This window comes from Rhinoderma darwinii, chromosome 3, assembly GCF_050947455.1.
Source record: "Rhinoderma darwinii isolate aRhiDar2 chromosome 3, aRhiDar2.hap1, whole genome shotgun sequence".
Lineage (NCBI taxonomy): Eukaryota > Metazoa > Chordata > Amphibia > Anura > Rhinodermatidae > Rhinoderma > Rhinoderma darwinii.
The window spans coordinates 383,195,301-383,219,187 of record NC_134689.1 but is presented as its reverse complement, the minus strand read 5'-3'; the positions used below and the strand labels follow the sequence as shown (position 1 = coordinate 383,219,187).

General features: G+C 44.6%; 2 protein-coding genes across 5 annotated transcripts; one reads left to right on the top strand and one right to left on the bottom strand.

Annotated features, from left to right (window-relative positions):
- Window positions 1-3,686: 3,686 nt before the first annotated feature.
- On the bottom strand, window positions 3,687-16,255 carry NPM2 (nucleophosmin/nucleoplasmin 2). Of its 4 annotated transcripts, none has more exons than XM_075858849.1 (10): window positions 16,155-16,255; window positions 7,998-8,069; window positions 7,291-7,376; window positions 6,861-6,980; window positions 6,680-6,773; window positions 5,498-5,628; window positions 5,250-5,278; window positions 4,263-4,293; window positions 4,018-4,065; window positions 3,687-3,922 (listed from the first exon to the last, which is right to left on the bottom strand). In XM_075858849.1, exons 2-9 carry the CDS (start codon window positions 8,053-8,055, stop codon window positions 4,021-4,023), a joined length of 594 nt encoding a protein of 197 aa, XP_075714964.1. In that variant the 5' UTR covers window positions 8,056-8,069; window positions 16,155-16,255; the 3' UTR covers window positions 3,687-3,922; window positions 4,018-4,020. The 4 variants fall into 4 exon arrangements, with proteins under 4 accessions (XP_075714964.1, XP_075714967.1, XP_075714966.1 ...); XM_075858852.1 differs by having other exon boundaries at window positions 5,250-5,275; XM_075858851.1 differs by lacking the exon at window positions 16,155-16,255 and adding an exon at window positions 16,086-16,149.
- A 20-nt stretch (window positions 16,256-16,275) lies between these two features.
- On the top strand, window positions 16,276-22,885 carry PBDC1 (polysaccharide biosynthesis domain containing 1). The gene is made up of 6 exons (XM_075858853.1): window positions 16,276-16,376; window positions 18,155-18,220; window positions 19,584-19,643; window positions 20,073-20,213; window positions 20,296-20,407; window positions 22,461-22,885. The coding sequence occupies exons 1-6, from the start codon at window positions 16,338-16,340 to the stop codon at window positions 22,556-22,558; spliced, it is 516 nt and encodes a 171-aa protein (XP_075714968.1). The 5' UTR covers window positions 16,276-16,337; the 3' UTR covers window positions 22,559-22,885.
- The last annotated feature ends 1,002 nt before the right edge of the window (window positions 22,886-23,887 follow it).

Here is a 23,887-nt window from a genome sequence, read left to right as displayed (position 1 = left end):
TTTGTAGGGCAAAGTGACTAAAAAACACAAACTCTGGTAACGTTTTTTTTTTTTTTTTTTTTAACGGTGTTCACCGCGTGCAATAAATATAATATTTTGATACCGCAGGTCGTTACGGTCGCCGCGATACCAAATACATATGGTTTATTATTATTTTTCAATAATAAAAGGACTTGATAAGAGTAAAAGGGGGATTGTGTTTTATTTGATTACTTGAAACTTTTATTGTTTTCAAACTTTTATTATTTGCACTTTTTTTTCACACTTTTTCTCAAGTCCCACTAGGGGATTTGAAGGACCAACGGTCAGATATTTTTTTTTCTAATACATTGCACTACCTATGTAGTGCAATGTATTAGATCTGTCAGTCATTCACTGACAGCAAGCCGATTAGGCTTCGCCTCCCGGCGGGGCCTAAATCGGCTTCCGTAATGGCAGAGCAGGAGACCATTGTGTCTCCTGTTGCCATAACAGCAGTCGCCAGTCCTGATTGCCTGTCAGGGCTGGCGATCTGCTAGTAACCGCTACGATGCAGCAATCGCTTTCGATTGCTGCATCGAAGGGGTTAATGGCAGGGATCGGAGCTAGCTCCGGTTCCTGCCGTTACAGGTGGATGTCAGCTGTACAGTACAGCTGACTTCCACCGCTGATGACGCCGGATCAGCTCCTGACCCGGCGCCATCTTGCCGGCAGCTACGGAAGCCGATCAGGCTCCGCCGCCGGGCGGATCTTGACCGGCTTCGGTGCTAGGCAGACCGGGAGGCCAGTATTAGGCCTCCGGTTGCCATTGCAGCCACCGGAACCCCGGAAATTTTATTACTGGGGTTCCGATGAGCTGCAAACACCTTAAGTGCAGCGATCGCGTTTGAGCGCTGCACTTAAGGGGTTAATGGCGGGGATCGACGCTAATTTCGGTCCCCGCCGTTACAGCCGGATGTCAGCTGTAAGATACAGCTGAGATCCAGTGATGATGGCACCGGCTCAGCTTCTGAGCCGGTCCCAAACATTCGGCGTACATGTACGGCAAGATGCGGGAAGTCAATGCTTTCCATGACGTACATGTACGGCAAATGTCGGGAAGGGGTTAACACATCGCTAATAGTATCTACCATAAGTGAAAATGTGGGTAGGAATTGGCGGGTGATGTCATGGGCTCAAGAAAAAACAATTGCCGGTAAGTAATTTTGATTTTCCCTATTGCCCTATGACAGCAGCCATGGAGATTAGACTAGTTAGTATAGGGTGGGACTACTTTCCTACCAAAGGCCAGTTCTTCATTTGATGAGAGCTGAAGCCTATAGAGCTTAAAGTACGCGGAGAACCCCATGTGGCTGCTTTACAAATCTGTTCAATAGAAGCTCATGCTCTTTCTGCCCAAGAAGTAGCTACTGAGCGAGTGGAATGTGCACCAAACCCTAAGGAGCCGCACACATGAGCGTTTTCGGTCTGTGATATACAGTCCGTATGTTGGCCGCATTTCCCGGAATGAATACACTGCAGGGAGCCGGGCTCCTAGCATCATTGTTATCTATGACGCTAGGTGTCACTGCCTCGCTACGGAACTACTGTCCCGTACTGAAAACATGATTACAGTACTGGACAGTTGTTCCGCAGCAAGTCAGTGACTCCTAGCGTCATAGATAACTATGATGCTAGGAGCCCGGCTCCCTGCATGGTGTCCGGTCCGGGAAGAGGAGGACTCTGCGGCCGCATCTACAGAGGACTCTGCGGCCGCATCTACAGAGGACTCTGCGGCCGCATCTACAGAGGACTCTGCGGCCGCATCTACAGAGGACTCTGCGGCCGCATCTACAGAGGACTCTGCGGCCGCATCTACAGAGGACTCTGCGGCCGCATCTACAGAGGACTCTGCGGCCGCATCTACAGAGGACTCTGCGGCCGCATCTACAGAGGACTCTGCGGCCGCATCTACAGAGGACTCTGCGGCCGCATCTACAGAGGACTCTGCGGCCGCATCTACAGAGGACTCTGCGGCCGCATCTACAGAGGACTCTGCGGCCGCATCTACAGAGGACTCTGCGGCCGCATCTACAGAGGACTCTGCGGCCGCATCTACAGAGGACTCTGCGGCCGCATCTACAGAGGACTCTGCGGCCGCATCTACAGAGGACTCTGCGGCCGCATCTACAGAGGACTCTGCGGCCGCATCTACAGAGGACTCTGCGGCCGCATCTACAGAGGACTCTGCGGCCGCATCTACAGAGGACTCTGCGGCCGCATCTACAGAGGACTCTGCGGCCGCATCTACAGAGGACTCTGCGGCCGCATCTACAGAGGACTCTGCGGCAATGTAGTATTGTTATAGTAGTTCAAATAAACTGATTAACAATAATTTTGGATTGTATCAAATTTGAAAGTAATGCGGCCCATCAACTTCCCATTTTTTCTATATGCGGCCCACTTACCCGACAGAGTTTGAGGCCGCTGCTCTAAGGGATTCCCTTTCCTAGATTTCCCAGATCCACCCAACAAGATAGGGATTGCGGTGTCTGCAGGGACAAAGCTCTTGTGATGCAAGAACCCCTATGTCTTGTCCCATTCTGATAAAATATTAGATGGTGAAGTCTTGAGTGGAACTGGACCCATTCTACTGCTGTGATACAGGCTGTTCGTAATCCCAGGACCAACATCGCTTCTCTTAGAGACCACTTCTGTATGACCTCCCTGACCCTCATTACCACACTGCTTTTTTCAATGGAGGGAAAGACATTTGAGTTGCAGTGTCCAGCATTATCCCTAGAGAACGTTGGACTTTCAGCCCAAGCTGGAAAACTGCAGAGATCCTTCCGAGACACAGGCCTCCTAAGACTGGATGGGCCCCTTACAAAGAGTGTACGTGCTGGAGACTCCACCCACAACAACTAGCATCAGCTCCCAGCCAGTCACAGGAAACCTGCATCACTTCCGGTTGCGACTCACCGGCTGCAAGCCTAAAGCGCCGGCAAACACAGGCACGGCCTGAAGAGGTTCCAAGCTATGCACCAGGTCCCCAGACACCAAGACACTGCAGGAGGGAGGCACAGCGCGTCCTCTGACAGGTGCAGAAGGGGAACAAGGCCACCCTTGACTGCTCCTAGTAGAGACACCCATGAGCCCCTCAGAGGCTGGGCTCCTGCAGTTTGCCTTGCTTGAATCCTTTGTCACTGCCTTGGTCCAAAGGAAAGAAACCAGTACTGGGGATGGGGGGGGGGGGGGTGTTCCCCCTTTTAAAGGGACCGTAGTTTCTGGTCCACAGGGGGAGTCAGTTCTCCCTGGGTGCGGTCATAGGACAATGGGGGAAAACGAGGACAGTTTTCTATATTTTGTGGATCATTTCATTGACACATCTATAAATATATGGAAAGGCATCAGTGACCAATAGAAATTAATGGATCTGCAATTTGACCCGTAATTACAGAAGACTAGTTGTGTGCATGGGGCCTTAGTCCTAGGTTGCATGATTCATATTTAGATCACCGTGCCTGTTTATCCTAGTGGTTGTACATGATTAGAAATACATGGCTACTTTTTTCCAGCACCACATCTGTGCATGGTTGTGTATGGCATTACAGCTCAATTGAAGTGAATGGAGCTTATCTGCAATACCACAACCTGTAGAGCAGCTTGGTTTGTTTTTTCACATAAAGTTTAGCTTTGCATCAGGTTTTAATACATTAAGAGCCAGCTTTTTCACTTCCCATAGTAAAGAAACTTTATTTTTACAGGTTACAAGACAGGACATTTAATGATCAAATATTACACTACATAAATAGGATATCCAGTCTGCCATAGTCACAGGTATAACGTGTTGAATGGAGGGGCAGGTAGCCCAGATGAATTACGCAGTCCACAAACATAGGCAGTCACAGTATGGCGGTCTGGATATACACAACCAAAAACACTGACAAGAGGCATCCAGCACCTGCAAGGACAAGAGATTGTCAGCTTCTAGGTCTATGGTGGGTAGATTCTGGGTAGCAAAGGAGGCCATCACAAAAAAAAAAAAAAAAAACGTACCCATCATTTCTTAGCAGCTGGTTTCCTGCCACGTCCTGCTCCTTTTCCCTGAAAGATACAGGTGGTCAAACTCAAGTCAGATTTTCTTCTGTACACTTAGATGGTATATGGTACTGGGTCAGCTCCAGGTCAATGTGGGCAAAAAACAGGCCCCCCCCCCCCCCTTGACAAGTGTAGATAGTCCTTACCCAGATCTCCATGGGCCCTTGGCATCTGCCCATATTTCTGCTCTGGGGAGTACATACCTTTTTTGCCAGACTGTCTTCCTCAGAGCTCCTGCAGAAACATTTAGGAAGTGAGAGCTTCAATCAATAATGTAATAGTCAATTTGAACACTATCAAAACTATTGATGCCTTTAATGTTAATGTATTTTATAAGAATAAGCACTGTTCTAATAAACGTATTTTAAAAAGTCTTAATTTGTCCTGCAGCTTCAACGTATCCACTGTACATAGAAGCTGCAGTCAGACAAATCCATCAGTAAGCTGGACTGACAGCAGCCCCGGTGTACCTTCTACATCTCATCTAACCCCAATAGTGATCGGATGCAAGATAGCATCTGAGGCACAAAGGACCTGCTTAGTCAGTCCAGCTCCATGATTCTACTGGCAGATGTGTTCTGCAGCTTCTATGTACAGTGGATACATAGAAGCTGCAGGATGGAAACCGTATAGTTTAACAAACTAGAAGGGTGCATATTTTCACAAAATACATACATCAGAAAAATATATATCTTTTTCCATAGTGTTTAAGGTCAAAACATTGCTTTCTCTAGGGGGAACCCACTGCATACTGTTTAGTTACCCAATTCAATGGGAGAGTTATAATTCTATACAGCAGGCGCCCCCAAGTGGTGGCTGCAGTCAAACAGCAGCATGCACTTTAACGGTGGCTGTATTAAGGGAAGCAGGGGATTTGGAGTTTTGCATCAGAAATACAAAATTTATTGGGGACAAATTTTTTAAAAAAAACTCTAATTTATAGGTAGGCTTTCCTGCCGCCCCCCCCCCCCCCCCCAAAAAAAAAAAACCTCCATTAAACCCTGTACTGTCCCAAACTATCAGGATTATTAAGTGTTCACCAATGAACCATAAATTTAGGGAGGAGTGTTTTGTGGTCTCAGTCCTAAGCACCAGTGTTCTTGGGGAGAAAAAGTCTGTTCACCCCGGTAACTAGTGTCAGGTTTACACTTGGGATTTTCCAAGTTATAGCATCACAAAACTATACTTACTCTTCCTCATCTTTGTCCATTTTCTTCTTCTAGGACAAAACAAAATAAGGTTACCAAATAGTAATCAACCACTAAAGAATCCAGGACTACTTGAAACCTTTAGTGTAATCCTAGGGCCATATATTGGCCATAATAGTCAATTTAGTGGGGGAAAAAAAAAAAAAAATATGGCGGCCACTTCAATATGGCTTAGTTTCAATTAGGAGTCTCCTGGGAGAACACTTTCTAGGGTAGATGGCAGCAAGTACCTTAGCCTGGCCAGCTTTCTTGGAGGCTGCTGGTCTTTTTATGGCTTTTGGGGGAGATTCAGGATCTTCCTCCTCTTCCTCTTCTACTTCCTCCTCGACTTCTTCCTCTGCCCATGAGTAATCTTCTTCCACTAGGAACACATGTTAAGTGTAATCCATTAATAATGCTGAGCATTTTATAGTCATTTGGGATTAGTTTATGAATAATTACTATTGACAAACTGTTAGACTTAAACACTTCAGATTAAGGTGAAAAAAATTCAGGTAAACATCTATTAGGGTAGGCTGACCCACAAGTTGCCAAAAAACTAGGTTGACTACTGCAGCCAGTGACTACCTCCCCATGGAGGAAAAAAAGAAAAAAAAGTTGGATTTTTTGCAGCAGTTCCAAGGTCACTTGCGAGTTTCCTAGAGGGACACCTCAAGGTTGTATTAGGCAATACCTTTGCCATGGCTGGTGGCTACTGCATAACAACCTATGCAACAGCAAGGCGACCACCATCTTTGCGGAGGTTTGCGTAATGCAGTTGTTGCCTTGCAGGGGGAACCATTCTTCCTTAAAATAATTTGGGTACAAAACAGGATTACCTCCTTTTACCCATAAATTATGTTGGCACAAATAGGACTGGTTCCCCCATCTGTGTGGAGTCCTGCTGAAGCCTCATATACAGCAACTAACCCATAGGAAAAAATATGAATCTACTGTTTCTCTCAACAGGGGTATAGCTATAGGGGATGAAGAGTTAGACATCACACCCAGGCCCTAAGGCACCAGTATAAGAGTATCTTCAGTTTAGCACTGTTTTTGACACAGATACAGCACCAAAAAGCATCTGAACACACCTCCCATTGATTTCAATGGGAGGCAGAGGTTTTTCCCACGATCAGAAAGACGCTCAAAAAAAAAAAAAATTAAAAAAATTTTTAAAAAAGTCATGCCGTTTCCATCTCTGACCTCAATGTGCAGCAGAGAAGGCGGTTTTCGCAGTGTTTTTTTGCCTGCAGAAAACGAAAAACTCGTGAACTGGGCTAAGAGTGACACATAATAGGTGCGGGGGTCCTGTTAGATTTTATTTTCAAAACCAGGTGTTTCCACCTACCAAAAACCTATTCTACCAATGAGATTACCTAAAGTTGCCACTAGAATGACTGTCCATGGATCAGAGATACAGCAATACTTACATGCAATATGTTGTCCGCTAATATAGACTGGTCCAGTGCCAGCTTTCAGCCGGAAGGTGATTGGAGGAGTTAGTTCAATGCCAACCATTGTAGCCTATGACAGAAAAAGCCATTTATAGCAGTCAGCCAGCAGGACATTGGTCAAATTGTTCCCTGTAAGAATTGTCCATTAGTAACTTACCATAGGAAGAATAGATGGCTTGAGGGTAGCGATGGGAACTGGTTGCGCATCACTTCCATCTTCTTGAGGAACTATTTCTACTACATGAAACTCATCTTTTGCCTTGTCCCCCAGACATACCTTAGAGAAAGGATCATCCTTAGATCATTTGAGCACCACAGTTTTAGGGTCCATTCAGACATTAAAGTCTGGTTAAAACCACATGCATTTTTCGACGCAGTTGCATAAAGTCACACTACAAGCTCACGCAGATTTCAAATCAGTTTTTTCCCAGTACCTCAACGTCTGAATGGCTCCCAAAGGGGACTCAACAGTTCAAGAAATACTAGAGTCAAGCTTCATAGTGAACCCCCCCCCCCCATTAATGATGCTTCCTATAACCCACGTGAGATGCCCACAACATTGGAGGTGAACCGGCCATAATACTCACAGTTCTTAGGGCCAGCTGGTGCTCACTCTTGTCGTCATCTGACACCTTAAACACAACTGTCTTGTTCTGCTCGTTTAGCTCGCACCCTGCGGAGGTAATCACTCAGATGACTGTTGCCCAAAGTAAAATGCCAATTCTTATGGTTGAGCGGTCACTGCCATCTTGTGTATGGACGGAAGGAAACCCAGTAGCAATTGTTTAATTCTGCTGCAGTGCCACCAGAGGAAACAAACATTACGTGGCGCCTACTGAACTTAACGGGCTAGGTTACCCAGATGGAGAATGACAAATGTGTACTCCGTTGGCTTCTCACCATTCAGGAGGTAAAGAACTATATCAGTCTTAAGCAGACGGCGCAGTCAAGGTGTCCACACCATAGGTTTATCAGTGGTGTTGTAGAGAGCCTTACACCAGTGTTAGACGTGACTAGAACAGCATTTTCAGCCACTGAATGGTAATATGGCTTCTATTCATTGACAGCTACTAGAGATGTTATAAATGGTTAGGAACGGACTTAGAAAGCTTAAAAACAAAAACCACCAAGGGTCCAGCAACATGTTGCAGTGGGGTTAGAACCATATGAGTTTTACCGCAAGTCACATTTCCACAAAACACACGCACAGTTACCAAGTAGAGCAATAACATGGTGAAGTTAATAAGTGACCCAATTACTGCACCTCAAGAATTTAAAGCGTTCTTACACTTACCCCATATAAGAGACACTGGTTTCTCAAGCTTGCTGGCGTTACTAGCTGTGGAGGCCATTTTTACAGCACACTCTGTAGAAGAGAACAAACATTATACACACTGCTAGATTTAACACTGTATAATAAGTCATAGAGCACCCCCCCCCTCCCTCAAAAAGTAAGGCTTTACAAGGTCCACATACACATTTGCTATCAGCCCACACCAATTTTAGCTTAAACCCTACTAAAACCATGTCTCTTTCCCCCATTACACACAACAGACCTGCAAGTCTATAGTAGTGAGACAAGAGAATGCCAGGTAGTCCCTGTAGGGTTATAAGGCTGATGGCAGCCACCTGACGCTGATCAGACTTTATTGCTGTTCAACTTTTTAACCCTGTCTGTGCACAAATCTTAGTCCACCCATGAGAAGTAGTTTTGTGCACACGATAAATACAAAGTGCCTACAGCTCACTGCTATGAATATTGCTGTAATAACACGTTGCAAACCCGATTCAACCGGAACATGTAAATACACAAAATAGTGGAAAAAAGTAGACCTGAAGGTTCACACGACAATATTACGGCTCCATATTGTACAGCCATAAGGGTGCAATCCCACGTGGCGTATTTGTATTGTATTTCCGAATACTGTACAATATACACCTATGAGAAAAATATTCCGCAGCTTAGGCTACAGGCTTACATTGTAGTTTTCTGCAGTATAAACTGCCTCAGAAAATATAATTTTTTACGCCGATTTGTTGCGCTTTTCGATGCAGGTGCGTTTTTTAACTGAAAAAGGCCTTAAATTGCGTAAAAACTTTTTTTTTTTTTCAAATGCCGTTTTCCAATGCGCCTCAACTGCAACGACTGTGTACACCCTTAGGCCTTATTCACACGAACGTGTGTGTTTTGCGAGCGCAAAAAACGTCACGTTTTTTTGCACGTTGCAGTTCCGTGAGTCATAAGTGTTTGCTGCGTGGCTGCGTGATTTTCACACATATGCCCGACTTATGACACGCGGTGTTGATGTTTAGAAAAAGAAATGAAGGAAGTGCTTTAATTTTTCGCTTAATCTCTTTATCTACTGTTGCGCAAATCACGCGCGACACACGGAAGTGCTTCCATGTGCCGCGCGTGATTTTCTGCGTGATGCATGAAAAAAACCCAAGTATAGGACATGTCGTAAGTTTTACGCAGCGGACACACGCTGCGTGAAAATCACGGAATCTTTGAACAGCCTCATTGACTTGCATAGGTCCGTGCGACGCGCGTGAAAATCACGCGCGTATCTCGGACGTTAAACACATTCGTGTGAATAAGGCCTTAGGCTGGATTCACACACAGCGTTTTTGCAGCGTTTATGCCACTAAAAAACATCTTAAGGCCTCATTTACACGAGCGTGTGCGTTTTGCGCGCGCAAAAAACGCTGCGTTTTGCGCGCGCAAAAGGCACTTGGCAGCTCCGTGTGTCATCCGTGTATGATGCGCGGCTGCGTGATTTTCGCGCAGCCGCCATCATAGAGATGAGGCTAGTCGACGCCCGTCACTGTCCAAGGTGCTGAAAGAGCTAACTGATCGGCAGTAACTCTTTCAGCACCCTCGACAGTGAATGCCGAACACAATATACACCAACCTGTGAATTAAAAAAGACTTTCATACTTACCAAGAACTTCCTGCTTCCCCCAGTCCGGGCTCCCGGCCGTTGCCTTGGTGACGCGTCCCTCTCTTGTCATCCGGCCCCACCTCCCAGGATGACGCCGCAGTCCATGAGACCGCTGCAGCCTGTGATTGGCTGCAGCCTGTGCTTGGCCTGTGATTGGCTGCAGCTGTCTCTTTGACTGAACTGTCATCCCGGGAGGTCGGACCGGAGTTATCGGTAAGTCAGAACTTTTTTTTTTTTTTACAGGTTCATGGATTTTCGGAGCGGAAGTCACTGTCCATGGTGCTGAACCAGTTTAACGCTTTCAGCACCGTGGACAGTGACTGTCTCCTGACGTCGCGTACCCGAACATTTTTTACCGGTTTCGGTCAAAACGAGTTTGGCCGAACCCGGTGAAGTTCGGTGCGCTCATCTCGAATTTGACACTCCGTTTGGATGTTTGTAACCAGAAAAGCACGTGGTGCTTTTCTGTTTACATTCATCCTTTTGACAGCTCTTGCGTGATTTTCGCGCATGCAACGCAGGACAGTCAGTGTGGCATGCGTTGTTTTCACGCACCCATTGAAGTCAATGGGTGCGTGTTGCGTGAAAAACGCAAGAATATAGAACATGTCGTGAGTTTTACGCAACGCACTCACGCAGCGCAAAATTCACGCATCGTCTAAACAGCCCCATAGACTATTATAGGTGCGTACGACACGCGTGAAAAGCACGCGCGTCGCACGCGCGTATAATACGCTCGTGTAAATGAGGCCTCAAACGCATGTTTCATTTTAATATTGATAGCTTTTTTTAGAAGCATTTTTTGATGCAGTTTTAGGGTATGTTCACACAACCTATTTTGAGCCGTTTTTCTGGCTGTAAACTTCCCCAAAAACGGCTAAAAATGCGGGGGGCTGAACGCCTCCAAATATCTGCCCATTGATTTCATTGGGAAAAACGGTGTGTAAAAAAACACCTCGTAAAAAGAAGTGCGTGTCACTTCTTGAGCCGTTTTTGGAGCTGTTTTTTGTTATTGACTCAATAGAAAAACAGCTACAAAAACGGGCGTAAAAAACGCAGCAAAAAACGCAAGATGCTTAAAAAATGGCTGAAAATCAGAGTCTGTTGTCCCTTGAAAACAGCTCCGTATTTTCAGCCGTTTTTTGTGAAGTGTGTGAACATAGCCTAAAACTTAAAAAAAAAATGATGTGTGGAGGAGGCCTAAGGCCAAGATCACACACACAGTTTACATGCAGTTTTTGGTGCAGATTTTGGCTCAGATTTTTAGCCTAATACAGGAGTGTGAGGCTATGTTCACATGCTTAACAAAAAATGGCTGAAAATACGAACTGATTTTCAGACGTTTTTTAAGCAACTTTTATTTTTTGCAGCGTTTTTTACGGCCGTCTTTGGAGCTGTTTTTCTATTAAATGAAAATGAAAAACGCCTCCAAAAACAGCTCAAGAAGTGACATACACTTCTTTTTACGAGGCATCTTTTTAAGCGGCCGTTTTTAAAAACGGCCACGGAAAAAACGCTTTGTGGGAACAGAATGCAGTTTTTCCCATTGAAATCAATGGGCAGATGTTTGTAGGCGTTCAGCCCCCTGCATTTTTAGCCTTTTTTCGGGGCATTTACGGCTCGAAAAACAGCTGAAAATAGCCCGTGTGAACACACCCTTCTACCTTTTCTTCTTTTTGGATCCACTTCTGACTTTGACTAAAAAAACAGAGCCAAAAACTGCGTGTGTGATTCTGGCCTTAGACTTTTGTTCACCTTAAAGGGGTATTCCAAACTTAGACATTTATGGCATATCCATAAGATTTGCCATAAATGTCTGATAGATGTGGGTCCCAGCTCTGAGACCCAAAACCTATATCAAGAACAGGGGTCTCCCGACCCCAAATCGCCTGGTGCGGCGGCTGCTGGCTGCAGAATGCGGTACATTAAAAATGAGGTGCATTTCAAACTGCATAAAAAACCTGTATCTGAAAATTGCATGCGTTTTTACTGTGATTTGATGCGTATTTCAATGTGGTTTCACCAAAAACACAACCACGTCGAAAAACACACCAAATTGCGTTAAAAACACGTGCGGTTTTAACCACACCTCAACAGCAGCTTCTGAACGGACCCTTAGGCTGGAATTACATGTCAAAATTCATGGCAAAACCATGACAATTTTACAGTGATTTCGCGAAAATCGCATCACAATGGTGCGGTCACAGCAATAAAAAACATTTTGACAGCGATGCGTCAATTGAGCCTCAGGCTGAGTTTACACGGGGCGTTTTGATCACGGTTTTACTACAGTTTTGATGTGCTTAAAGGGGTTGTCCACTACCTATCCACCGGATAGGTCTTCAGTATATGATCGGTGCGGGTCTGCCACCCGGACCCCGCCCCAATCAGCTGCTCCAGCTGCCTCCAGGCACTGGACGTCCATGCCGGAAGCAGATAGCTCTGGTCACGGAATAGCGGTCAAGTGAATAGGAGCAGAGCTGCAGTACTGCCAAACGGACGCCATGCAGTGTACGGAGCCAACTGCTTACGGCTCCATACACTGCATAGTGTGCAATGACATCCGCTGCCTGAAGGCGGCAGGAGCAGCTGATCAGTGCGGGGTATGGGTGTCAGAGCCGCACCGAGCATATACTGATGACCGATCTACCGTCAGTTATCCGGTAGTGGAAAACCCCTTTAATTGCAGCGAACAACGCAACTGAGGAAATCGTATGAGAAGACAAATTCTTCATAATTGCTTGATACATTATGGATTGCGTAAGCTCCTTGCGGTGGTGGATTGCAAATCTTCAACTGGGGAAAACTTCCTACATTTGATAACGTGAAAAATAGATATAAAAATCTTCACACTTGCATCGTAATTTCTAATGGAATCCACAATCTTACAATATTGAGGGAAGTCCGTCGCGAGCCATGTATCCTATTGTTCCTCTAAAATCTGACAAAACTGCTGATGGAGGCTCCGAATGTGTCAGTATCCTTACATTACTTACATTACAAGTCGATTGGTAAAGCTTCCTGGTGGTCTAATGTATTTAGATTCCAACCTAAAGTGTGTGTGACAGCAAAAGTCTATATAGAATCTATGCTTTTACCTGTCTAAGCGATTCTGAGATTGTTTTCTTGTGACATGTTGTACTTTATGTTACTGAAAAACTCTACATTTTAGAGAAAATTTGCAAAAATTAGCATTTTTCTCAATTTAAATGTATATACTTGTAAAACAGATAGTAATACCACACAAAATATTCACTAGTTACCATTTCCCATATGTCTACTTTATGTTTGCATCATTTTTTGAACGTCGTTTTATTTTTCTAGAACGTTAAAAGGCTTAGAACTTTAGCAGCAAAAGGCTATTTTTTCAGGGACCAGTTCAGTTCTGAAGTGGCTTTGAGTGCATTATATATTAGAAAAGTCCCCATAAATCACCATTTTGAAAACGGCACCTCCCAAAGTATTCAAAACAGAATTCAGAAAGTATTTTAACCCTTTAGGCGTTTCACAGGAATTAAAGCAAATACAATTTTACAATTAAAGTTACATTTTTTTGGCCGAAATTTATTTGTAATACATTTTTTTCTGTAACACAAAAGGTTTTACCAGAGAAATGTTCAATATTTGTTGCCCAGATTCTGCAGTTTTTAGAAATATCCCACATGTGTCCCTAGCGTGATAATGGACCGAAACACCGGCATCCGAAGCAAAGGATTTTTCAATAGAAGTCAATGGTGACATTTTTGTTATGGACAGACTGCTGCTATTATTGCAATGTGTTTTTTGTGTGGTTGACCGCATCTTTATAATGTCCGACCGCATGTGGTTAATGACCGCGCTGCCAATGTTGTTGCTCAACTGCTTGCGTTTTTTCTAATAGTTCTGTAATACATTGTAGTGAACTATATACAGAAAGCACCTAACAAACTTCAACACCAATCAAAACTGTGTCCATAAACTATGTGTGTAATAAAACGCAACAGAACTGTAGCATTACAGAGAAAAAAAATGTATGCAGTTGACCGTATGCGGTCTTCAAACGCAACAAATCCGCGTCAACAACGCACCGTGTAGCCTTGCCCTTAGTGGACTTTGGGGCCTCCTATTTTAGGAATATATTTTAGGCACCATGTCAGGTTTGAAGAGGTCTTGTGGTGCCTATACAGTCGAAACCCCCCAAAAGTGACCCCATTTTGGAAACTACACCCCTCAAGGAATTTTTCTAGGGGTATAGTGAGCATTTTGATCCCACAAGTTTTTTGTAGAATTTAGTGAAATTAGTCTGTGAAAATGAATATCAACATTTTTGTCCACTAAAATGTTTAATTTTTTAACTTTCACAAGGGATAAAAGAGAAAAAGCCACCCAACATTTGTAAAGCAATTTCTCCCGAGCAGGGCCGGCCCTAGGATAGATGGCGCCCTGTGCGAATTGATCTTTCGGCGCACCATCCCATCATTAAAAAAAGATGCCCCATAAAAAAATGATAATGCCCCTTTAGTGTCCCCATACAGTATAATAATAATAATATTTAATAATATAATATATTACAACCCCTTCAAGGACACAGTATTTTGTCCTCTAATTGTGCCCACAGTATTATGCCCCCTGTAGTACCCCTACACAGTATAATGTCCGCTTAATGTCCCACACACAGTATAATGCCCCTCTGTAGACAGCGCCATAATTCCCCACCTCCTTTTTGTAGACAATGCCATACAGTCCCCCACCTCCCCCTTGTAGATCGTGCCATACAGTCCCCCACCTCCCCCTTGTAGATCGTGCCATACAGTCCCCCATACCCCCCTTGTAGACAGTGCGCCCAAGCAAAAACAAAAATTGTTCTCACCTAGGCCCCGTTCCCATGACGAACTCAGCTTCTCCACGGCGTGATCCTGTAGCCTAGTACAGAGTTTCCCAACCTTTTCGGACTCGAGGCAGCCCTGGAAAAATAAAATTTCCTCAGGGCCCCCCTAACAAAAATTGCAAGCACTTCTTGGTTTTACTTTTTTTTTTTTCGCAGCATTTCTTTAGCAACTGATGCATGAAAAACGGACACCACCTAGTTGATGTCCATGTGCTGTCCGTGTATATAACGCACCCATAGACTTTAATGGGAAAGTCTCATCCGCAAAAATGGACTAGAATAGGACATGCGGTGATGTGTGAATAGCCCCATTGAATTGGTCATTGTGCTGTCCATTGTTAAAACAGGCAGAACAGGGACGACAAGTACGTTAGTGTGAATAAGACCTAAAGGGGTTGTGCCAAGATAAACATTTGTCATCTATCCAAATGGCGGTCGATCATGCGGGAATGAAGAAAACAGCTGAGTACAGCGGTCAGCTGTTTGTCTCAGCCCCATAGACAATGAATAAAGGGGCAGCACACATGCTCAATCCCCGCTCCATTCAAGCTCCACCTCACTGCAGGGGGTGCAGTGAGGAGGAATATTGAGATTGGGACCCCCATTCTAGTGACTGGTCGGGGTACCTTCAGGGTCAAGCCATTTTCGGGCTTGAAGCCCTGACAGTGTAGGGGCACTAAGGGTATGTAAAAAACGCGAGTTGCTTAAAAAACGTCTGAAAATCAGGAGCTGTTTTCCCTTGAAAACAGCTCCGAATTTTCAGACGTTTTTGAGTTTGCGTGTGAACATACCCTGAGGGTATGTTCACACGCAGTAGCAAAATACGTCTGAAATTACGGAGCTGTTTTCGCCTGAAAGCAGCTCCTGATTTTCATACGTTTTTGTAACTACTCGTGTTTTTCGCTGCGTCTTTTACGGATGTTATTGGAGCTGTTTTTCAATGGAGTCAGTTTATAGGGCAATGTCTGACAGTTTATAGGGCACTCTGACTGGTCCTGTAAATAGGAGCACTCCAGGAGACAGTTTATAGGGCACTCTGACTGGTCCTGTAAATAGGAGCACTCCAGGAGACAGTTTATAGGGGCACTCTGACTGGTCCTGTAAATAGGAGCACTCCAGTAGACAGTTTATAGGGCACTCTGACTGGTCCTGTAAATAGGAGCACTCCAGGAGACAGTTTATAGGGGCACTCTGACTGGTCCTGTAAATAGGAGCACTGCAGGAGACAGTTTATAGGGCACTCTGACTGGTCCTGTAAATAGGAGCACTCCAGTAGACAGTTTATAGGGGCACTCTGACTGGTCCTGTAAATAGGAGCACTCCAGGAGACAGTTTATAGGGGCACTCTGACTGGTCCTGTAAATAGGAGCACTCCAGGGACACTCTGGCTGTTGATATGGAGGCTTCACAAGTTTTTGAGTGCGGTGTTTGTGTAAATTCCCTGAAAATTGGCATTTATGTTTTAGCATCTCCCCATATTCGTTGTCATACAGCTTTGGCATAACTACGAAACTGGAGAGAACATAATAACGCTCATAGATTAAAGAGCCGTAAAGTGAGCGTAATGCATAACTCAGCCACAAATCCCGGAATAAATAACGCAGCTTATCACGTGTCCCCCTATACAAATTGCCACATTTACATAGTAACCGCTCAATTGCTGCAATGTCATTGGCTAGAGTACTTGTCACTTCATGATGGGCGGGGAGAATGACTGCGGACACTTTTTACACATGCGCGCAACGTACTAGAAATGGCGAAAGACTTCACAGCAGTAGAAGATAATTACTTCCGGGTGTAAGGGTAAAGGGCAGAGTGTGTCAAAATGGCGGCGCCGGGGGAGTTAGGTGGCTTGAGCTCACTGGTGAGAGTTTATCATTTGTGTCAAAATAATAGCCTGGCATTCTTAGAGATAATATTGTAATCTCGTTTTTATGGGCATGGGGCACACGATATATAGCTATACTGCCGCTGTCACCCACTGCCCTGTGTTGCTGCTGGGACCACGTTGCATCATGTGTGGGTATAAGGACAATATATAGGTGGTTTTGGCGTTCTGAGAAGTGTTGTTCCCCATTACAGAATCATGATGGATCATATTAATGTATATGGGACCGGGAGCAGTTTGGCTTGATACTGTCTTTGTCCCTACATCTGATGTATAACACAGTACAGTATATGGGTGTGTTTGACGTATGCGGAGCCTATGACGGATTCCTAACGGTGGCATCCGTCTCCTATAGACTACGATGGTGTACGTTTAGGGCCTGTTCACAACTGCGTTTCCATTCTGTTCAGTCATTGGAACAGAAGAACAAAAAAATGGAAGCGCCGAAGCCATTGAATGCAAACGGCGCTCGAAGACCCCCCCCACTAACGTTAATGGGCTCCATCAGGTTTCCATTAAAAGGGAACGTTGCATACTGCGCTATTTTTCACCGGAACTGCGATTGAGGCCTAGTCCTAAACGTATGCGTCATGAACTCTGATCTTGACGTATACGTTAAATGGAAATTATAGTCTATAGGTGAATCATGCCACTGTAAGGGTATGTTCACACGCTTAGCAAAAAATGTCTGAAAATACGGAGCAATTTTCAAGGAAAGCAGCTCCTGATTTTCAGACTTTTTTTTAATCATACTCGCGTTTTTCACGGACGTTTTTGGGGCTGTTTTTCTATAGAGTCTATGAAAAATGGCTCCAAAACGGCTGAAGAAGTGACATGCACTTCTTTTACGCGGCCGTTTTTTTACGCGGCCGTATTGAAAAACACGCGTAAAAAACACCCCGTCGGTACAGAAAGCCGTTTTTCCCACTGAAATCAACGGGCAGATGTTTGGAGGCGCTCTGCTTCCGATTTTTCGGCTGCTTTTCCGGTCCGAAAATAAGCCGTGTGAACATACCCTAAGGGTATGTTCGGACGGGCTATTGTCGGACGTTTTTCTTGCCGCGAACGGCTGAAAAATCGGAAGCAGAACGTCTCCAAACAGCTGCCCATTGATTTCAATGGGGAAAAACGGCGTTCTGTTCCGACAGGGCATTTTTTACACGGCCGATTTTCAAAACGGCCACGAAAAAGAAGTGCATGTCACTACTTCAGCCTTTTTTGGAGCCTTTTTTCACACTCTATAGAAAAACAGCTCCAAAAACGGCTGTTAAAAACGCAGCGAAAAACACGACTTTGAATAAAAAAGGTCTGAAATTCAGGAGCTGTTTTCCCTTGAAAACCGCTCCGTATTTTCAGACGTTTTTAATTTTGTGTGTGCACGTTCCCTAATTCTAACAACTGTTGCTTTCCGTTTAATCTTTCGATCCCCTCTTCCTTTGACAGAAGAGGTAAACGTATACTAATGCTAGTGTGAACTAGCCCTTACTGCTCCAAACAACTTGGAGACTGCACAAAGCCACGCTGAAGTATTTGGCACTACCAAAAAAAAAAATACAAAAAATGTATTCCTAAACCATAGATGGATGTTATTTTCTTTGCAAACATGCGCTCCCCTAATTGCAGTCAATCGTGATCAGTTAATGATTGATCGTATGTTAAAAATATGTCCGATATAAAATGTAAGCTCCTGACAAAAAGATAATGGACGCACTAATATAAACGCACAATCACAATTTCTTCCCTTTGTTTTCCAGGGAGCGACAGAAGCGCGGTCTGTGGCGGAGGCGTTGTCTCTTCCGGCAGAATCTTACGGCAATGATGTGAGTATAGACAGAGGATATAGTAATCTGCTAAAAGGGGTTGTCTAATCTAGAAATCTATATTTCACACACTATTAGGGAATTCTGAGTTAATAGAGGAGGGGGGGGGGTGTCCTCTGTTTAGGATCCTCATCTCTCGGACAGAGTGGAGAAAAGGCGTTTCTCGCTCTGGAGGACCCGTCCTAAATGACCGTAAGAAGGCCTCTGGTGGGCCGCGAGTCACTCACTGATATTCCGGTTTCAACTGTACCCGCGTTCTCAGGATGCAGATACAGTTCAATTCAATGCTGGAGCAAGGAGCTGACGGCTCCTTTCTCCAGCGTTCACTATGCTGTGAGCAGTGAGCCGCTCGGCGCAGATAGGCGCGATGTAGTGATGTCATCGCGCCTTCTACACTGAGCCACACACTGCACAGACCGGAGGAGTAGAAAGATCTCCTCCACTCGTCGAGGGAATGGGCATATTCGACTATATATTTTTTAAGGGCTGTGTTGAGGCAGCTATGGGGGGCTTTATACTGTGTGGAGGGGAGCTATGGTGGCGGTAAAGGGGGATATTATACTGTATGGGGACAGCAATGTGGGCATTATACTGCGTGGGTCAGCTATGTGGGGCATTATACTGTGTAGGGAGGCACTGTAGGGGCATTCTACTGTGTAAGGAGGCACTAAAGGGGAATTATACTGTGTAGGGAGGCACTCTTGGGTCATTATACTGTGTGTGGGGCACTAGGGGGGTCATTATACTGTGTGTGGGGCACTAGGGGGGTCATTATACTGTGTGTGGGGCACTAGGGGGGTCATTATACGGTGTGTGGGCCACTTGCATGTGTTTCATCCCCTGTGCTAAACCTCTAGCTATGGCTCTAAAGGCCACTAATGGATGGGTCAGGTCACGTGACACATCATCAGCAATAGTTGGGCCTGAGCGACGCACAGCAGCGGGATACCTTGAGTCCGCCCCATCCCCCAACTGCACAATTGTTGTTTTTGATGTTGCAGGGACTTATTTTTCTATTGAAGCGAAGTGCCGGCATCTGACTATGAATGATGTTGACTTATGTCAGATGAAATCAAGATAAGTACAGTAGTGGGGGGTCCCAAACAAAAGTCTCGACCTAGAGTGGGTCCCGGCCTCAAAGTTTGGGAACCACTATCCTAGATAAGCCATTGTGCCCTACAAGATACCCGACAGTGACCATACCAATACGAGGCTTTCACTTGGTCATCCATATGTGACGACCTGAGATGCATAGGACTTGTCTCGTTCATTCTGGAATGTTTAATAATAATTACATAGTAGAAAAGGTGCCACGGAAAAAGCGGGAGCTATGTGGAAAAAATAATTGTCTCTTCTTTTACAGCCCAATGTGGAGATGGTCTGGGCCATGAAGGCGTATCAGCATGCAGAGGTGTACTTCAATGTAAGTTAGATATTGTGGTGCCTACGTAAGTCTAGGGCTACACTGCAACTTACCACGTGTCGTGTCGTGTCGTGTCGTGTCGTGCAGGAGGCAGCTCAACGACTGCCATTAATGTGACAATCACGGCCTTATTCAGATGCGCCCGCATTTTAAAGTCTGTATTATTTCTGTATGATTTGGTCCAATCGAGAGTCTAATAATCTGGACTAACGGCATCATAGGGATCTGTGACGCTGTTAGTTTGGGTCAGTAGATCTGCGGTCAGACCGTAATCTGGATGAGAAAATCTGCATGAGGTCTGATGTTGCGTTTACACCCCGTGTATTATCCACATTTCTTACTAAACATGGAACGGATATGAATGGGATCGGTTCCCACTATGCCTAGAAATGTACAAATAACACGCAGGAGGAAATTCTGTCCCCCCAGCTTATATCTTCAGTTGACGCTCGCCTCCTGAAACTGACCCGGTTAGATGATGAAATCTACACGACTTTCCGATCAGATTTTCCGGACCTTCGTATAGACGTGGTCGACCCTGAAGATCTAAAGTCTCCGGCAGCCAAAGAGGTAAATCGGTACCTGAGGAGCTTCTGCTTCTTACGTGTTTCTCTCTCTGTGAGACCCTGACTCTGTTTTATCACCTACACAGAAATGGCGTCCTTTCTGCATGCAGTTTGAGCATCAGGTGGAAGATTTTAACTATGGGACTTTGTTAAGACTGGACAGCAGCAAGGAGTATACGGAGGAGAATACCATCTTCTGTGAGTGTATAGATGATCCGCTGTGAATAGACCTCGCGTATCAATAATGTCTCCGGAGGTGCCGACTTGTGCACATCGCTACAGAGTTCTGATTCTGAAATGGCTTTGGTGCAGGGAAGGTTTCTTGAGGGTATGTTCACACAGGGGGGGTTATGCTGCGCAAAAGCACACAGCGGATCCGCCTTGGACGCCGCAGAGAATTTCGTCCAAAAAAATGGCACCAAATCGTGGTGCAGTTTTTCGAACAAGAATGTCCGATGCGGAAAACTGCGTAAAAAAAATAAATTTAAAATTCATACTTGCCCTTTTGACGTCCTGTAGCCCGGCCTCCTGCGATGAAGTTTCATCCCATGTGACCTCTGCAGTCTGTGATTGGCTGCAACAGTCACATGGGATGAAACGTCATCCCAGGAGACCGGCCAGAAGCCCAGAAATCTGGGTAAGGACAAGATTTTATTTTTTCTGAGTTTCGGTTTTTGTGGTGGAATCGCAACTTTTCCGGCACAAAAATCGCAACATCTGCTATTTGTTGTGCGTTTTACCTTCCCATTGAATTCAATGGGGGAAAACCCGTAACCAAAAAGCGATTGTGCAAATACAATTGACATGCTGCAGCAAAAAAACACACACCGTAGGTCAATTTCTGAGCGCGTTTTCCGCTTCTCATATACAAAGCCATTCTGCGGCTAGCGTATTATACTGTGGATTTTCTGCAACAAAATTAGTTACGTGTGAACCCAGCCTAAGTGGCCATGTTACTAGTGGGGGCCATAGTGTCTAGTTCTAGTCCAACAATATGTTGATCAGAAGCCTGAGGCCCAGTTCACACTGATTTTTAGATGCGGAAACCACGTCTGAGTCAGCGCCAAAAACGTTCCAAAATCGCCTCCCATTGATTTCAATGGGAGGCAGAGGCGTTTCCTTTTCACGGGTACCTTTTAGCTGCTCGCGGGGGGGAAAAAAAAAATCTGCATGTTCTTCCTTGTTGACCTTTCATTGAAATCAATGGGAGGCAGAAGCGGCGTTTTTTTTTTTTTTTTGTGGCGTATTTTGCCTGTGGTTTTATGGCCGTGGGCAAAAAATGTGCAGGCAGGTCAAAAGCTGCCTCAGAATTTTTAGGCAGATTTTGACCTGCCTGCAAAATACTCCATGTGAACTAGGCCTAATAAGGAGCGGATGTAGCTCCTCACCCTGCCATCAGCAGGCTCAGATCCCATGGCCATGTTACGGATCCATAATACAGCATCCAGACTTGTATGGGTCCGTACTGAGCCACCGTGTGCCAGGAGGCTGCTGCACTTCTAGGGTAGTGACCTTAATGTCGCGTGTAATATAGCGGTACGTTTTCCTAGTTATGGATTACATACAAGCTTGGAATACCAGGTTCGGACCTCTTAAAATGGCTATTGCCCCCACAAGTCAGACGTTTTTGGCAAATTCAATATTGAGCATCCTGTTTGGTTAGGAATCTGATGTGAACATTAGGCAGTGCTCCATGATACAGATGTAACAGAGCTGAGTTTTACATAGGACTGCAAGTAACCGTAATGCATCACTGAAGTGAAACCATTCAAACTCTTCAACATCTGTATATGGCGATTCCTCCATGATGTGACTGATCTAGTAGACCATAGCGGTTATAATGTGAGAATCTAGTGTTTTATAATAATGGCTGATTATTAAGCTAGTTAGGCTATGCTCACACTGCCGTCCGCAGTCCCACCAGATGTGATGGGAAGAATAGAACTGCATGCAGCGCTATTTTTCCCCTCAAAACTGCAGAAATCTTGATAGAATCCATTGTAAGTCAATAGAGCCTGTCAGGCGACGGATCTGGCTATATGCCGCGGTTTGTGTTCTAAATAGAAACCACAGTGCAAGTGTGAACAGAGCCTTACATGCAGATTTTCTTCATTCTGACTTGTGTGAGAATTCTGCCACTCAGTGGTCACATATGCGCTGTACATCATCCATTTAGTTCCTATGTAATGTGCTTGATATACCTTCTGGCTTTGAAACAATTATTTTTTTTTTTTCTTGTGTTGCGTTCCAGCTACAAGAATCCAATTTTTTGCTATTGAAATTGCACGGAACAGAGAAGGATGTAATGACGTCATGTACAATCACAGACGGAAAGAAGACGCAAAATGACAGACACGAGGGCAGTATCTGGTGGCGGCTGCCAGGACATCTACCCTCTAGGGCATACCGGCATCGTGGGTGATCACATAACCAGGAGACTTGTCCCTTGTGCCCTGCATGACAATACCAGTTACCAAACAATTCAAATTTTATTTTCTGCAGTTTCCACTATACACTCATTTGGCAAACAGTAAAATACCCAAAATTCATTGCTGCCATCACAGACTTTAAAACCCGCTTCAGACTTAACAAAGTGCCAACTAAGTATTTGGAACCAGGTTTTCTTTTTTTGTAATTTTAATAAATTGCATGTATATTTACAAGTTTATGAAAAGATCACTTGTCTTTATAGTTGCCTCACTCCTGGACCTATCGCCCACTGTACTGAAAAAAAAAATATATATATAAAAAAAAATTTACGGTACGTTTAGCACACGCGACTATTTTTAAATTTTGATCCTAAATTCACACATGTAACCCAAAAAACAACAACCACCACCACCTCCTCCCTGGAAGCCATATTGTGCCACCAAGAAGGTTGACACTTCCCCTCCCCCGCAGACTTGATGGGGAGCGATGCTTTCCTAGGCTAGGAGTTGTCTGAGTGAACCTATTGAAATACAGGTAGAAATACTAACCCGTAATATGGACCGTTTTTGTTAATATTTACCTCTGTAGTTTTGTTCATATTCTTTTATTTCAGCTTTGTGTCTTTTCAGCCATATTTTCTCCCACTGCCCAACCACAAATAGAGGTAAATGTGGACCAAATAACTTGTTGAGAAAACTAAATCTCAATATGATATTTACAACCTAAAATACACAGAAGGTATAGACCTAGTTGACCGTTTTTGTGCTGCTAAAACACAGGTAGGGTCAAAGTTTATCACCCCTAGGCTTCATTCAGACTTGCATATTTGGTCAGTTTGCTGCATTTGTTTTTTTAAACTGTAACCAGTAATGGATCCTAAACACGAAAAAAATCTAACGTAAACCTGTAAAAATACTGATCAAATATAAGTGTGAATGAGGTCTAAGACTGCATTCAGGTTCTGTATGGGCACTGTATAGTTTGTTCTCATCCAGTTTTTTGCCACAAACCATGGAAACCTTACCCAAGCTGCTGGTTGAAAAATTAACTCTTAACTCCCTAATAAACCTGTATGCTGAGCGTGCATGTTATTTTAATGGGATACTGCCATAACATTACATGGACGTGGGTTATCTACTGGAGGAACATATTCAAATCCATCACACCCTCTACTCATCCTTAAAGGGGATGTCTAGTCATAATTGATGGTCCGCCATCAATACCTGATCGGTGGGGGTCTGACTCCCA